This window comes from Mus pahari, chromosome 3, assembly GCF_900095145.1.
Source record: "Mus pahari chromosome 3, PAHARI_EIJ_v1.1, whole genome shotgun sequence".
In the NCBI taxonomy this organism is placed as follows: domain Eukaryota; kingdom Metazoa; phylum Chordata; class Mammalia; order Rodentia; family Muridae; genus Mus; species Mus pahari.
Window position 1 is genome coordinate 112,005,219 of NC_034592.1, and position 17,178 is coordinate 112,022,396.

Here is a 17,178-nt window from a genome sequence, read left to right on the forward strand (position 1 = left end):
CTCCTGCCCCGCCTCCACTCTCGGGCCTCACCTCCTCAGCCCCGCTTCCCCGGCCCCGCCCCCTCCGTGGGCGGCTTTTTCTCCGGACTCTCATCCCTTCCCTCCACACTTCCTCGGTTCCTTCCAGGCTTGGCCCTGAAGCCCACCTCCAGGTTCGAGCCCACTTCCTCTAACAGCGCCTACCCGCTCCAGCCCAAGACCCCCTCCGCACTCCCGCCCGCGCTCTCGTTCCCCTCGTGGGCCTGCCCCCTTCAGGGGGCGGAGCTGCGCCAGGTGCGGCCCCGGGGCGTGGCCGGGTTCCGGGAGCGCAGGTGCGGCTTCCGTGTCAAGATGGCTGCCGCCTGTCGGTCCGCGGCTGGCCTCCTTCCCGGCCTCCTCTGCCGCCGGCCCGCCGGGGCCCCGCTGCTGCGCGTTGCCCTGTGTCTCCTGTGCTGGGTCCCGGCGGCTGTGGACGCCGTCCCCGAGCTCGGGCTTTGGACGAGGACGGTCAATGACGTAAGTGCTCTGTAGGGACTGAGGCGTGGCGCTTCTTAGGCTCCAGGGCCCTGGCAGGATAGCTCCGCCTGCGGACCAGTCTGGCCTTGGGCACATTCTCTGCGGCTCTGAGGGACCAGCGGTGGGTCCTCTGACACGCTTCTTGAGCCTTTTGTCTAGAGTGGGCTCTGGGAAGGGAGCGTCCCCCTCCTCTGCCTGGCGTCTGGGAAGAGCGGTCCCAGTGTGTGCTTAGGAAGGCTTCCCTTTCCAAATGTTGCTGCTGCTCGCGAGGCTCTCCACCCGCCTCTCACGGTGTTCTGACACGGTGTCTCTAGATCTTGCTTTGATTTATTCAGTTCAGAACCCCAGTCTCTGCATTCCCAACAGCTTCGTTGGGACCAAATACTTCGGCTAGGTTACTGCTACTGGGGCCACATCCTCAAGGCCACAAGGTTTGTCTCGCCTTTCTGTTAGAGCATAAATTGAATATGTTCTACAGTCATGCATAAAGTCACCTCGCCTCTCTTTTTTCTTGAGTTTCCGTATAGTCCTTAGTGCTCTTGTTACAGTTCATGACTTCTGCATGTGTATGTGGGGCAGGGTGTTTTCTTAGGAGTGTTTAAAGGGCGAGTCTGGTGGATGAAAACTTCCTTAACTGGGCAGGCCATTAGGGAACTTGACGTCCTGTATGGTTAAGAGATGTGGGAAGAATGCAGAGACCAAATTTTGCAAAGTCTTGCAAAAGAGACAGGATATCGGGAATCAGCCTTGGCTTGAGTATCTCTAGAGTCAGATGATTCACCCTGATCTGCTTGGGGTGTGTGGAAACAGCGTCTAAGTTCTAAAGGTGACATTTATATTTATATTCCTTCAACCAAAAGTACAAAACTACAGAGGCTCAAGTGTAGGCTTCTTTCTGTGGCCTGACTCAGTGTATTCATTTCGTTTAAGATTCTTCTGAGTAGGTGTCCTGTATTTTTTTTTTAACTGTCATATGCTTTGTTCATATGTGTAGCTCAGGCTGGTAGTGTCAGTGAGCCCTTTTTTTGCAAAAAGCAGGGTGATGATTATTTTTCTTATATCAAGTTGTCAGAAATGTATCTTTTAGAACAGAGAGAAGGAGACTTGTCTTTGTATACTTACCACCATAGGGCCTGCCCATCTCTATGGCTGGATTTCTCCTCAATAAAAGCAATGTTTGTTGATGCACACTTTACGGTTTCCTGCTGCTTCTGTAGTGAATGCAGTTAAGCCGGTTTCCAAACTCAGACTAAGCATTGTCAGTCTGTTCCATGAAAACTGCCTCTGCTTGAGCATATAACAAAAGGTCTTTGTCAAGCATACCTGGATCGTAAGAATCCCACTGGGGAGAATGGCAGGTTCTTCTGACAAGCACAGAAGTGTGTTTTTTGACTGTCGTATGCTTTGGTTAGGCTGCATTTATTTCCTGTGTAGCTCAAGCCAGTAGTGTCAGCTTTGCAAGAAGCAGGCTGATTAATTTTTTCTTAGAATAAGTTGTCAGAATTTGTTTTTTAGAACATGGAGAATAAGACTTTCATTTATGCCTGGCAGTGGTGGCGCATGCTTTTAATTCCAGCACTTGGGAGGCAGAGGCAGGTGGATTTCTGAGTTCCGAGGCCAGCCTGGACTACAGAGTGAGTTCCAGGACAGTCAGGGCTACACAGAGAAACCCTGTCTCAAAAAACCAAAGAAAAAAAGAAAGAAAAGGAAAAATGGTCATTCCTCCTGCAAAGATGAGTTTTAGGTACAATCCTTTCTCTCAAGGAGCTCACACAATATCGGGGATAATATATTTATGAGTAGACAGTTATATATACCATTTAGCACGCTTGGGATATTATTATTCAAGTACTGATGGAGCCGGCCTGACTCTGATTTGTGGAGATGTGTAGCTAGTCTGAAAAGATGAATAGGTATTTTCTTTGTAAGGAGTGGGACAGTAGCAGTGTGGGGAAATCTTGGTGTGTTTGTTGAATGAGGTTCTGGAAGGTGGGGGCCTAAGGTCACCATAGGCCTCCCCCACTAGACCAGCCTTAAACTCTAGGACGTATAAGGCTGAGACAGATCGTGTCAGAAGTGAGCTTGGACAGCGTGTCTCTCTTCATACTGGTGCCTGTTATGTGACTTTCCCTCTGAGACCGTTCTAATAGCTCAGTGACGGATGGGGATGGAAGTCCAGCTCAGTGAACCAGTGAGTACATGGGGGTGACTTTTAAGAACAAGGGTGTCCCTGGCATGGGTAAGAACCAAAAGCTATGTCACTGACGTTCTGCTAACAACTTGCAGGCAGCTACTCCACTACAGCAATTGTTGTCTTGGTTTGTAACTTCAGGGAGGACCCTTGTGAGCCATGTAAGCTTCTTAAGCTTTAGGCTTCCTTCTTCCCTCAGGAAGGAAACTTTGAAGCTAGCTATTTTATAGCTCCTGCCATTTGGCTTCAGGTAAGGAAGCACTATGGTTCCTAGGCATAGAATTGCCAAGTTTCCTTTTAAGAGAAGCTGGAAGCAAAATGTTTATTATGTCACCTAACTCAGAGTTTTTTATTTTTATTTTTGTTTGTTTGTTTGTTTGTTTATAATGCTTTATCATGGTTTTTGGGGTTTGAGTAGACTCTGGGGTCATCAGTAGTTAGTTTCAGGTGCAATCAGCAGAGAACCATTACAGGGGTTTTGCAGAACTGCTAATTATTCTGGCTGCCATCTAAGGATAGATTGAAGACTCAGGTCTGGAGGCAGAAGAACCAGTTATACCATTAAGGTCAAAACAGAAATGTTGAGGGGCAGCATTACAACCATGTTGGTAGGTGTGGAGAGAGCTACATGTGGGAAGATGTGCAATAACTAGACATGTGCTGGAGCTTGGGATGGAAGGGAAGCTTGGCTGACTGAAGGCTTCATCTTCTCAGCCGACAGTGTAAGACTTGGTGGAAGCAGAGGAGTGTGCCTGCTACTGCAGTTAGTGTAGTGTGCCCGTTGACACATCCATGGGTATATGCATATGGAGATCAGAGGAGGGATCTGAGCTGCTGATTTTATATTTCAGAAACTGCTGGGAAGGGGAAAGAGTGGCCTGTCCTGTTGATGCTCTGTAATTCCTAACTGTTCTTTCACTTAGCATAGTTCCCTCCTGCAGGATTTTTATTCTTGGGAAGAACTGTTTGACTTCAATCATGGTTAATGATGTGAAACACTGTGGCTGCTAGAGACTGCATAAAGGAGGTTTGGGGTCACTGGGGAGCACACCCAGGGCCTGTAGTGTGCTAAGCAGACTCTCTAGGAAGCTACATACTCCCAGCCAAGGAAGGAGATTTTGAGCTGGCTCTTGAGGTAAGGGGAAGCTAGGTAGATGAAGGAAAAGCAAGAGAAGTGTTTGCAGCCTTCAGATTGCCAGCTAAGGTCCTAGCAGCAGTTTTCCAGAGGTGAAACCTTGCTGGGAGGTGAGCAGGCTTTGACTGTGTGGGGTCTCTAGGATTTTGGACTGGTGTAAGTACAGTGGTAAACATTTATTTCCAATAAATAACATCTCTGAGTAGAGATGTTATTTATTGGAAATACTTTCACTTTACCAAGAGAACAGCTTGTGAATGTGCAGTTTGTGTTATAGCCAAGCAGCACTAACCATAATGGCCAAACCCCTTTTGTCTTGTGTATCACCAAGCCCCAGCTGAGACTTTCGGAGGTCTTTTTATTCCAGACAAGTTCACTGTGTGACCCAGACTGGCCTTGAATTCATGATCCTTAAAAGCAGGGCCACTACTTCTGATCCTTACATCAACTAGGGAATAGACACTGGGATAAAATTTTAAGCCAGAGATGTGATCAAGTTTAAGATTTTTATTTTTAATTTTGTATAGGGTAGGAAAGAATGTGTACATGAGTGCAGGCACTTGTAGAGGTCAGAAGTGGATATCATCTTTCTGGGAGCTGGAGTTCTATGCTATAGGTACTGGGAACTGGAGCTCTCTACAAGGGCAGTAGGCATTCTTAACCACCCAGCCATCTCTCTAGCTCCACTTTTATGTTTTAAAATGTCTTGACTCAAAGACTAAATATGACTGCTCAGATAGTATCATAAGGACTAGAGTGCTGTACTTAAAAGATAAAACTATGTTTAAAAAAATAGAGAAAGTTTTAATTAAGATTTTTCTATATTTTTTACTTTAGAAATCGGGACCTTTGGTATTCAGGAAAACTATGTTTAACTCTACTGAGATCAAGTTTTCTGGTAAGTATATTAATATCCTATTCTGATATAAATAAATATATTAATTTAAACAAATGTAAGATACATTAGGCTAATTTTTTAAAAAACTGGTTCTAACATTTTAGAATTTTATTTCATCCAAGACTTAGTTATTTGCAAAAATAGATTTTTGTTTTTGTTTTTTTTTTTTTGTTTTTTGTTTTTTGTTTTTTTTTGGTTTTTTTGGTTTTTCGAGACAGGGTTTCTCTGTGTAGCCCTGGCTGTCCTGGAGCTCACTTTGTAGACCAGGCTGGCCTCGAACTCAGAAATCCGCCTGCCTCTGCCTTCCAAGTGCTGGGATTAAAGGCGTGCGCCACCACCGCCTAGTGATTTTTTTTTCTAAAGTTCTGTCGGCCTTATCTGTGGGCTTGGTTAATACTCAGTGATCCTTGCCTTCTGGTACTCATCATCCACCACGTTCTACAGAGATGCTCTTAAACATCTGAGGCTGTTATAGAAAGATAGTGTGGCTTCTCTGCCCCTTCCCTGATCTCTTGCTCTGGGGAAGCCAGCTGTAGTGGCATAAGACACTCCAACAAGAGCTTTCTCTGACTGTACCTAACCCCTTTCAGGCTTAGTCACACCACCTAGAACTTTAAGCATTTGGTGGTGCTTTATGGTGTTTAAACTAAAGGTGAGACTGCTTGGTCTGTCTAACTGCATCTCGGCAGTCATCCTCGGTCTGGCTTCCTTGCATCTCTCCTCTCCTCTCACTTGACTAGCTACTGCTTTTTTTTAGGTAACATGCCTTAGCCCTAGATCATGTCAGGTGCCCAGTGCCCCTTGACCCTGTTCTCTTAGACTTCTAAAAGCGCAAAGTTGTGGACTCCCCACAACAATTTAGTTCATAAAGAGGAACTGTTCTTGTTATCTACTATGTCCGTTCATGGTACACAGCAGAGAATTCATTCACCATGTTTTGGATAAGTAAGTGAGTAAAAGACACCGCAGCTTAACAAGCCAGGATGCTTAGTTGATTACAACATTGGACTTATATTTGAATAGTATTGTATAAAGTTCTGGGTAGCTGTTAAAATTTAATGAATTTATCTCATTTTGCAGTGATTTAGAGAAATTAGGTAATGTTTTACTCATGTTACTATTAAAACAGCCAGTTTCAGACAGCATTCTTGAAGCCTCAAGTTTATACTAGACTGTAATTAATGTACAATAAAACTCTTTGTCTGATTAGTGAAGTCGTTCAGTTGTTCTGGACCTGTGAAGTTTACCATAGAGTGGCATTTGAAGTATCATACCTGTCACAATGATTACCCTGAGCTGGAGGAGGTAAGTGAAAACAAGTCTTTGTGTGTATGAAGCTGTGAAGGAAAATTATAAATACAAAGACTTAATAGCACCAGCTGAGTAGGCTAGAAGTGGAGCTTATGGTTTTAGAAATGCTCTAAATTGATTTTAGAACTTCGACAATAAATGAAAGTGTGTGCTTAAACTTTGTAATCTCCTTGTGAGGGATCTTTAAAAAAAAAAAAAAAAAAAAGTAATGTTTAAATCAGGCTTGTGGGAGCCACTGGTAAAGGGCTTTGATAAGTCACCTTCATTTGAGAAGGAAATTGAGATTTCACATCATTCAAACTGAGCGGCTGGGAACCCGGAACCTTACGAGGATGAGTAGATTTCATGAGTTCAAGTCAGTCTCCAAGGAGGGAAGAGTGGAGACATCTGAGGAAGAAAGGGGCTGTGTGGAGAATGGGTGTGAGGGACTCCTTATGGCCTCTGGCAAGGAGCTCTTTGAGGAGTCTCACCATTGCTTAGAAAGCTTCTTTATTACATGCTTGACTAATGTTGGGTTTCCATTTTATTAGTACTGACTTTTTTTTCATTTAGCACAAAGGTCCCTTAGTTCGACTCTGCTGCTTCATGATCAGATTCCACGTAGGTACTGCTAGCAGGCATCCCACACAATACTGAGCTGTCCTTTGGTGATGTTAACTTAAACAGTTGATAAAGGATGTATTTGTCGATCTCTCCACTGATGAGTTAACTGTGTTTTTTGGTGTGTGGAACAGTATTTTTAGGGTTATATAAATGTCCTGTTTTTTTCATCAAATATTTATTCATTCAATTTAGCAGCCTTTTATGAATCGTGCCTTATGAATCAATTGTTATTATAATAACTGCCAAATGATGATTTTACTATTTTCAGTTTCCTTTTATATTTCTTAGCATTTTCCTTTGTGAATGAGCTGCCCTGGTTTTTCTATCTTTTCTATAATCCTAGCCAATGGTTTGGACACATTAATTTTCCTTTGTTTTATAGGCTATTATGACTTAATTTTTTGTTGTTTTCATGTGTTTTTTCAAGACAGGTTTTCTGTGTAGCCTTAGCTGTCCTGGAACTGTCTCTATAGACCAGGCTGTTCTCAAACTCACAGAGATCCACTTGCCTCTGCCTCCCAAGTGCTGGGATTAAAAGAAAGAGCCACTATTCCCAGCTATTGTTTTTTTATTACAGATTCTCTTCATGTCCCAGGCTAACAGCCTTTTCTTGTGCTTTATGCTCTGGGATTAACATTATGCACCCCCATGCTTACCTACAGTAGTATCTTTTTTCTTTTTTTTTCTTAGTAGTATCTTAATCTCTTTCCTCACAGTAAGATCATACTTATACTTGATACTGTGTGTGAACACACTGAAACAGCTAAACTGGTATAGTCACCTCAGTTATACTTAGAATCACAGTTAATATTTTTTTCTCTTTAGTATTTCATTTTACTGCGTATTTTCAAATATTCTAAACTGAATTAATTCTTGGTATTCTTTTTTTTCATGATTTTAATTGTTTAATTATTATTATTTTTTAAAGATTTATTTATATTTATATTTATTTATATTTAAGTACACTGTAGACAGACACTCCAGAAGAGGGTGTCAGATCTTGTTACGGATGGTTGTGAGCCACCATGTGGTTGCTGGGATTTGAACTCCAGACCTTCAAAAGAGCAGTCGGGTGCTCTTACCTACTGAGCCATCTCACCAGCCCTGTTTAATTATTTTTAAAAGCTTATTTTAATTTTTTTTTAACTTTTTTTTATTCGATATTTTCCTTATTTACATTTTAAATGCTATCCCGAAAGTTCCCTATACCCTCCCCCCAATTCTTGGTATTCTTTAGATATTAAGTTTGTTTTTTTTTTAATCACCTATGAAAAAAGATGTAGAAGTAAAGTATAACTTAGAATTTTACCTTGAATAGGAGCTGTCCCAAAGACATGAACTTCATGCTGATCCAGATGTCTGTGCTTACTTCAAAAACATTGACTGTTGGACAACAAAAAGTGAAAACTTAGATTGCAGCAGTGACTCACAGGCATTTCCCTCATTAAATGTGAGTATCTGCCTGGTTAAAATCAGTTATGTTAAAACCAGTTTATTTGTAGTGAATAATCAACCAAACTTGAATAATGTTTTGTCAGTATTTTCAGAAAGGGAAGTGCTTGTCTTGGTTTTAGTTTTTGCTTATGTGCATTAGGATATAAGAATAGCTTGGTATCCTGTTGCTTTTTATTCTTTTTTTTTCTCTCTTCTTTTTCCCCCAGAGACAGTCTCATTATGTAGTCCTGACTGACCTAGAACTCTATGTAGAAAGGCTGTCCTTAAACTCAGAGATACATCTCCTTCTGCCTCCCAACGGCTGAGGTTGAAGGTGTGCACCATCATGCCTCTGGTTTTTTCTCTTTTCAGCTTAATAAGAGCTTATGATCTGCTCTTTCCCATTTTATCTCTCATTCTCCCCACCATCCTCAGGTTTTTGCTCCCAGCATCCTGTCAAATGAGCTCTAGTCAAGGTTACCAGTAACCTCTAGACTGTGAAGGCTATTACCCTTACCAAAGGTCTTGCCTTTTCACAGGCATTTAACAACCGAAATACTCCTTCCTGTATGCATGTTCTTTCTCCCAGAAAGCGGTGTTATAAATGTTAATAAAACAGTCATATCTGATATCCTGGTGTTTTTTGGCTGGGTGGAGAGTCAACTTGACCCAGGCTAGAATTATCTAGGAAGAGGAACTTCAGTTGAGAAAATAACTCCTTCATATTGCCTTAGACAAGTCTGTGTGGCATTTTCTTTATAATAATTAATGTGGGAGGGCCCTGTTCTCCGTGGGAACAGTGGCATAGGACCACTGGGCAGGTGGTTGTTGTTTGTATAAGAATGCAGGCTGAGGACTGGTGAGATGGCTCAGCAGGTAAGAGCACTGACTGCTCTTCTGAAGGTCCTGAGTTCAAATCCCAGCAACCACATGGTCACAACCATCTGTAATGAGATCTGTCGCCCTCTTCTGGTATGTCTAAAGACAGCTACAGTGTACTTACATATAATAAATCTTTGGGCCCAAGTGAGTGGGGCCAGAGCAAGCAGAGGTCCTGAATTCAATTCCCAGTGACCACATGATGGCTCACAACCATCTATACAGCTACAGTGTACTCATATGCATAAAATTAAATAAATAAATCTTAAAAAAAAAAAAAAGAATGCAAGCTGAGCAAGCCATGAAAAGCAAGCCAGTAAGCAGTTTTCCCTCCATGGCTCCAGCTTCCATCCTGCCTCTGCATCCCTGCCCTGACTTCCCTTAGTGACAGGGTGTGACCTGAGAGTTGTAAAAATTAAACTCTTTACTCCCCAACTGCTTCTAGTCATGGCGTTTATCACACCAATAGAAGTCCTAACTAAGTCACATGGGTAGGGAGGTTATGAATCATTGTAGTTATCTTTTATCTTGAAAATTCTAAAATGAAAATATCTTTAGTAAAAAATAGAAGTTTTTAAAAATGTATATGGAAGCATGACACACACACAGAAAATTACACACATGTGCCTCAGTGGTTTTCAGAAACTGCAGACTTTAACCAAGCCCAGACTTTTAGCACCTAACGCCCCTGTTTATTCCCTACACTTTCTCCAACAGCACCCACTCTCCAGCATTAGCAACACTATAAGAAAGCATATTCTAAGAACTGTGTTAGCTCATGTTCAGCGTACAGTGAGACCTGCTCTCTGACACTCAGCCTTTAAACCTATTTTCTGCTAATGCTTTTATTTTAATTATTATTTTTAAAGATTGGTTTGGTTTTGATTTTTTTAAGACTTACTTTATTTTATGTATGTGAGTACACTGTCTATCTCTTCAGATGCACCAGGAGAGGGCATCAGATCCCATTACAGATGGTTGTGAGCCACCATGTGGTTGTTGGGATTTGAACTCAGGACCTCTGGAAGAGCAGTCAGTGTTTTTTAAATGCCGAGCCATCTCTCCAGCCCCTTATCTTAATTATTAAAAGCTACTTTTCTCCATGGAAATGTAGTAATATAGAATGCAATTGTTTTACTCTTTTCCAGAATAAAGAACTAACAGGTATCAGAAACATTTCAAGCCAGGAAGGATCAACGGTAAGCCCTTTGGTCTTTAAGTCCAGTAAGCACAGATTATAGTAAGACTTGGAAAATCAATCTGATGTTTACTTGGAGAATGATAGTGAGTAAAATTGGGAAAGAAAAAAAAGGAACTATTAAAAACATTTTTTTTTGTTTCTTTCTATATATTACAGGCATTATTTCTGCTTTTGTTTAAAAATCTCTCTTAATATTAGCTCTGCAGCTGTTTTTTGTTTTGTTTTTTGTTGTTGTTTTGTTTTGAAATGTCAGTTCTCAGTGCACAAGACAGCATAGCAGTGGGCTCCTTCTGTCACCATGGCTGTATAATGAGAAACAACACAGCACAGGAAAGGGAGATGGTAGCATTTGGGGGAATTACTGAGAGGCAAAAGTCTGAGTATGAAGTACAGAAGGTTTTAGGAGGGACTATGTGTAGGACTGAAATGTATATACGAGAGTCTGAATTTAGCTTATATAGAGTGACTTTACATTTTTCCTCATATATTCCAAATAGAAATCTAATAGGAAGACATTGACTGCAGAGGCAGGGACAGACTCTTTACACAATTATCTTATGTGGAGGGGTAGAGAGTGAGAGGAGAGAATGCTCACGGGTATGAGCTGTGCCATGTTGACTTTGCAGGGCCACTGGAAGAGTCATTAGCATCATTGAGGGGCAGTTCTTAGTGTTTTTTTTAGTGTGTGTGTGTGTGTGTGTGTGTGTGTGTGTGTGTGTGTGTATGTTCGCACGCTAAAAGAGTATTGCATACAGATCCCTTGGAGAAGGCGTTACAAACTGTTGTAAGCCACCTGATGTGGGTGCTGGGAACTAAACTCAGGTCCTCTGGAAGAGCATCAAGTGCTTTTAATCTTCGAGCCATCTCTCCAGCGCTCACTGGACAGCTTTATTTGTTAGTGGGACAGCTGGTAGCAGAGTGACCTAAGACACTTGAATCATTTAGTCCATGTGAGTTGGCCCTCAGCCCCTGCAGGTTGTGTATCCCTGAATACCACCACATCCATAGATACAACCAAATGCAGATCAAAAACAGAAAAGCAATTCTGTAGTCAACATCGACATTCTTATGCCACTCTCTAGACAATCTGATACAACAGCGGTTTGTATAGCATTTACATTCTATTAGTATTAGAAATAATATAGAGATGATTTTAAGCATATAGGAGGATGTGCAGACTATGCAAATGCCTTGGCGTTTTTTTATATGAAGGACTTGAGCATTTAAGGATGTTGGTGCCTATTGGGGATGGTGCAGGTACCCATCCTTTTAGAGACAGGAACAATTTTGTAGTTATGTTTTGTTTTGTGACACTGTATTATTACTGAGACTGGCTCAGACTCAAAGCCTCTGACTGGTCTGACTTATTTTTGATATTATCTCACTTGTCTCTCAACTCGGTTTTTAAAAAACAATATTTAGTTAAAATTGAATGTTTGGTGGTATTAAGAAGGAATATGAGAATTCCACTATTAGATTTCTTTTTCAAGATAGATGTCACTGGGTAGCCCTGGTTGTCCTGGAACTCTTCTCTGTAGAGCAGACCATGCTGGCCTCCCAGACGCCTCCCAGAGTCTGCCTCTGCCTCCTAAGTGCTGGGATCAAAGGCTTGCGTCACTGCCGCTGGCAGATATTTTTTAGATAGGATTTCACTTTATGGTCCTGTATAGCTTGGCACTTTATATAGACCAGGCTGACCTTGAACCTACAGAGGTTCACTTGCCTCTGTCTCCTAGGTGTTAGGATTAAAGGTATGTGTCACCAAGACCAACCCAGAAAAAGAATTTGAATGATAATATTAAAGGCAGCACAGAATGAGAATGCGTGGGCAACCTGTAGCAGTACAAGTGGTGAAGACACAGAAGATGAGACCCTTTTGTCCCCTCTCCTGGGTATGGGGGGAGGGGTGGGTAAAAAAGACAATGGCAGCAGGGTCTTGCTTACACTGCCTGCCATTTCTTCCCTTTGTTTTTATCTGTTCAGTTATTAAATCTATTTAAGTGTGAATTGTATAATTGTATCTCATATGCTAATCTGTCTCAAAGAACAAAAACTTTCTCTATTGCAGGATGTTGTAGCCAGGACCCAGAAAGATGGCTTCCATATCTTCATTGTTTCTATTAAAACGGAGAAAACAGATGCAGTCTGGGATTTAAATGGTATAGTTAACCTCTATTCATACATTATCTGTATTCTATAGTTTTTTTTCATTAATGTGAATCTATTTCTGTTTAAAACACATCTTTTTAAGGATAGATTTGTTAGTTATATATCTATTTTGAAGACCTAAACTTAATGGTTATCTTAATAAAACTATTTTAATAGATATGGAGAGATGAGCTTATGTTTAAAATGTTATTAAAAACTTGATTATTGGGGCTGGCGAGATGGCTCAGCGAGTAAGAGCACTGACTGCTCTTCCAAAGGTCCTGAGTTCAAACCCCAGCAACCACCTGTAATAAGATCTGACACCCTCTTCTGGTGTGTCTGAAGTTAGGTACAGTGTACTTATGTAATAAATAAATAAATCTTAAAAAAAAAAAAACTTGATTATTAATTAATTCTTGGATTTCTTCCTCCCCTTCCCTGTTGCTGCTGTCACTAGTTTCTCTTTCTATGGTGGGTCCTCATGGGTACATCTCTGCATCAGACTGGCCTCTCATGATTGTGAGTATTTCTCCTCCTCGTTTCCAAATGAATTTTTAAGAGTTTTAAGAGTTCAGTAGTAATAATTGCTTTGTAGGTAATGCTTTGACATGCCCTCTATTTCTGCTTTCAGAGAGACTAAGAAATGAAGGGTGGGAGAATCAAGAGATGTCTGCTTTCTAGAGTTAAAAGGGTCAGAGGCTAACACTGTTTCTCTCCCTGCAGTTTTACATGGTGATGTGTATTGTTTACATATTATATGGTGTCCTCTGGCTGCTGTGGTCTGCCTGTTACTGGAAAGATATATTAAGAATCCAGTTCTGGATTGCAGCTGTTATTTTTCTAGGAATGCTTGAAAAGGCAGTTTTTTATAGCGAATACCAAAACATCAACAGCACTGGACTGTCAAGTAAGTTTTGACTGTTTCTATGAGTTGTGAGTTGTGAATTTTAGCTAGTTGAGCATAGCTGGAGGAAGACCCTTTGTACATAGGTTAGCAAACATCTGTGTCCCCAGTAAGAGGATGGAAGCCAACAAGAGAATGTCAGGAGGCTTGGAAGGTGGCTCAGTATGTAAAGCACTAAGAAAGAAAGCGGTCAGTACACACTTAAGAGCCAGGTGTGCAGCACTGTGGGGGGGGGGGGGTCCATGGAGCTTGCTAGCTAGCAGTCTAGCTGCAGGTTCAGTGAGAGACTGTCTTAGGGGAATAAGGTGGAGAGCAGTAAATCAGGACACCTGTGTCCTCTGGTGTATAAGTATGTGCATTGCACAAAGTGACAGTTTTAGAGTAGGACCTTGATCATCTGAGCTAGAACATGTGTTCTCTTCTTTCTTTCTTTCTTTCTTTCTTTCTTTCTTTCTTTCTTTCTTTCTTTCTTTCTTTCTTTCTTTCTTTCTTTCTTTCTTATTTTCCCTTCACTTCTCTTTCTGGAAAAAGAAAAATTCCCATTCTCTAATTATATTAAAACAATACCAAGATATGGGTAAGGGTACCTTAAGTGTCACCAGTGATTTTAATATTTTACTCTTCTGAGGGTTTTTTTTTCTTTCCTTTGAAAAAAAAAGAAAAGAAAGACTCTTGAGCCCCAGAGAGTAAGTCTGTGGTATCTGTAGTCTATGCTCTTCTCTTCTCTTCACCCCACAAAAACTTCCTATGATAAAGGAGGGCCTACCATGGTTTGCACAGTGGGATGCCTGAAGCTGGCTAGGCTGCTGTTTCAGATGTGTGCTTTGGCTTGGAGAAGATAAAAACAAACGGGTCACAGCAGTGAGCACTTGGTCTTACCACTGACACTTTGAAGATTTCAAAGGGGTAAAAATGTCCTTTTGAGTGCAGTTACAAATGAGTTTGGCATCAATTATTAACAGACATAGTGATGCTAGCCAACTCTAGGGAAAAAAAAAAACTGAATTGAAATATACATGCCACTTTAGACTCATGTTGCTATTTATTGAAGCTGAGTGGTGGATTCATAGAAATTTATCACACTAGTTTCTCTCTGTTGAGGAATGTTTGAAATTTCTGAAAGTAGAAAGGCTAAAAGCGTATCTACAAAAGACTAAACAAAGGGCCAACATGGAGGACTACATAGTAGAGCTGTTCCTGCTATATATGGGCTTGTGTATACATGCACAGAGATGTTTGTATGTGTGCTCTAAGTCAGATATCGAAGTGCTGGGGGTGTATCCCAGTGGTGGATAAATTGCCTAGGTTACATAGGCCCTGGACTCCTTCCCAAGTACTGTCAGGGTCAGGTGGAGGTAGGATCAGATGATAAAGCATTAGGGTTGAAACATGACTTAGTGTCAGAGATGGTAGCTCATCCCCTTTCTGTCCTGGTAAGGATCTCTTACCTAGAGAGAGCAAGGGCAGTATGGACTGAACCCTTATATAGAGCAAAACTCAGAGATCTATGAAGAAATGAAATGCCATTTGGGGCCATCAGAGAATCCAAGTCCTTCATTTGAGGTGTCACCAAAGGGGTTAGCAAAGAAACTGAGTCACCATCAGTATGTTTGAAGAGTCCTACAGAGGCCATGTTCTAAACATTTTTGACTTTGCACACCACATGATCTCTGATGACTCAGCTCTGCCCTGAGTAAAACACAGCCAGACAGCAGTAAACAAGTAAGCATATCTGTGTTATGGTAAAGCTTGACTTACAGACATATGCAAGGGCAGGTCTCAACACCAAGTCTGGACTCCATAACAGACTCCCCAGAGCCATGAGTGTTCCTGGTCTGTTTTATTCTCTAACATTGCACTCTACTGCATATACACTATGCTTTCCCCTCTTTGTGCTTTCCAAGGGCTGTTGTATTTGCCCTTTTCTTCCTCCACATATATCCACTTAGTCTGTAAATCCTCATTTCCAGACCAATTACACGCCCCCCCAGATGTGTATTAGGTTGCTCTTTCTCCTAGTCCCAGGGTTACTGTGTCACATGCAGCCCTCCCCATGCTGAGTTGTGTCTGCTTACATGTCCTAGCCAGAGTTCAAAGTCAGGGTGCCTCTCACAGTCATATATATATTGGGGTCACAATGAATACTTCCATTTATTTTTAGGGCTTAGAGTTTGAACCCAGGGTCTTGTGCATTCTAGACCAGTACTTTACTACTGTAAGTATACATCTTAAGTGAATAAATGGCAAAGGTCATTTATTTAATAAATGAAATTTATAAATGAAAAAAGAGAACTTCGGAGAGCATGATGGCTTTCAGATATTTGCTGGACATGAAGAGGGATATAGCTGGAGAGGAGCTCTGATAGGTTTCAGGTTGACATAAGAAAACTGCCCAATAGAGCTGGCTGGTCACACCTGTGGTGAGTCTTCAGGAGGTAGTGTTGCAGCCGGGCATGGTGGCGCACGCCTTTAATCCCAGCGCTCGGGAGGCAGAGGCAGGTGGATTTCTGAGTTCGAGGCCAGCCTGGTCTACAAAGTGAGTTCCAGGACAGCCTGGGCTACACAGAGAATCCCTGTCTCGAAAAAACAAAAAAAAAAAAAAAAAAAAAAAAAAAAAGTAAGCGGGTAGTGTTGCCTTTCACTGAGGCCTGGAATATCAGTTGACGTCAATGTTGTTGCACAGTAATTTTAGCTTGTGTCAATGTCATTGTATAGTAATTTTTTTAGAGTCTTAGAAGGCCTTCAAGAGTCCGCACAATCAGTTGTTTTCTTTTCTTGCTCCTCAGCTCAAGGTTTACTGATATTTGCAGAGTTGATATCTGCAGTTAAGAGGACATTGGCTCGCCTGCTTGTGATCATTGTGAGCTTGGGCTATGGCATTGTGAAGTAAGTATTGCTGTGATGAACAGCTCTCGACTCTCCAGTCTAGTGCTTCAGCTCATGTGCACCAGGACCTCTGTGGAACTGGGGGCTTGTCAGTTGCTACCTGAATCCCCAAGGGAAAACTCTGCAGGAACATGGGTTTAAAAAACTTGCATGGACTAGCCATTTTATATTTTCTCCAAATGAAGATCCGGAATTGAATCCCTGTAGCCAAGGTGGCCTGAGCATCCTAAGTGCGGAGATTATAAGCATGTGCCACCACACCTTAACTTAAATGGTCTATGTCTTACTATAAAGGTGCAGCAAATCCAGACTCCGAGTATGGAACCATAATAACTAGAGACCACCATTTATTTTCCAGTGGACATTCCATCCTCCTTTGCCCTACAGACCACAAGGCCATGAAGTTCTGGACACCCTGTTCTAACATGAGATCCACCAAGAGAGCTCCATAAAAGGTCCAGAAGCTGAGAGAGTGAAGGCAGGGGCGTTGGTCACACCACACTGCATCTTCCCTTCTCAGGACCCCATTTACCTCTGTCTTGATTTCTCTGTTTCAACAAGCTTGCAGAAGAGGTTAGGGGCTAATATAAGAACCACACATTAAATAAGGTGTACCTAAGTATGCAAGAAACATGGGATGGGCCCAACTTGCAGGGGTTCCACTGGTAATAGTGATGGTAATAGCAGGGGACCGGTGCTCCTAGCCATCCAGGTGCCGATACTGTTACTGTCTATAAAGCAATTTGAGGGTGGAGGGATGTACCTAGAGATGAACTCAGTGCTTGGGAGGGCTGTATCCCACAGGAACACCTACCCTTCTTTTGTGGGTGATCTCTGGTAGGTGAAGGTAGTCACCATCTGGGTCACTCTCATTAGTGGGCTGTAGTACAGTTGACCTGCTCAGGGAACCAGGAGGGGTCTGCACTCCCAGAGTAGTCCTTCCACCTGAGACTCTAACCATACCACTGCAGCAAGGCACAGGCAGCTTTGGGGAGGTGAGAGGAAGGACATTTGAAGTCAGCTGGCCTCTTTGCACAGTAGTTCGGTTGCTTAGCAGGTGCTTTAAGTGCATGTCTAAGGATATTTTCTTTTT

At 42.0% G+C, this 17,178-nt stretch overlaps 1 protein-coding gene across 2 annotated transcripts in view; it reads left to right on the forward strand.

Annotated features, from left to right (window-relative positions):
• Positions 1-298: 298 nt before the first annotated feature.
• The window catches only part of Tmem87b (transmembrane protein 87B), a 37,643-nt gene continuing 20,763 nt past the window's right edge, over positions 299-17,178 (forward strand). For both annotated transcript variants that reach the window (XM_021192659.2, XM_029536384.1), the window contains exons 1-9: positions 299-495; positions 4,659-4,719; positions 5,930-6,024; positions 7,952-8,083; positions 10,095-10,145; positions 12,216-12,306; positions 12,753-12,814; positions 13,019-13,202; positions 15,986-16,085. In XM_021192659.2, the coding sequence (XP_021048318.1) occupies positions 331-495; positions 4,659-4,719; positions 5,930-6,024; positions 7,952-8,083; positions 10,095-10,145; positions 12,216-12,306; positions 12,753-12,814; positions 13,019-13,202; positions 15,986-16,085 (941 nt within the window). In that variant the 5' untranslated portion in view covers positions 299-330. The remainder of the gene's footprint in view (positions 496-4,658; positions 4,720-5,929; positions 6,025-7,951; positions 8,084-10,094; positions 10,146-12,215; positions 12,307-12,752; positions 12,815-13,018; positions 13,203-15,985; positions 16,086-17,178) is intronic.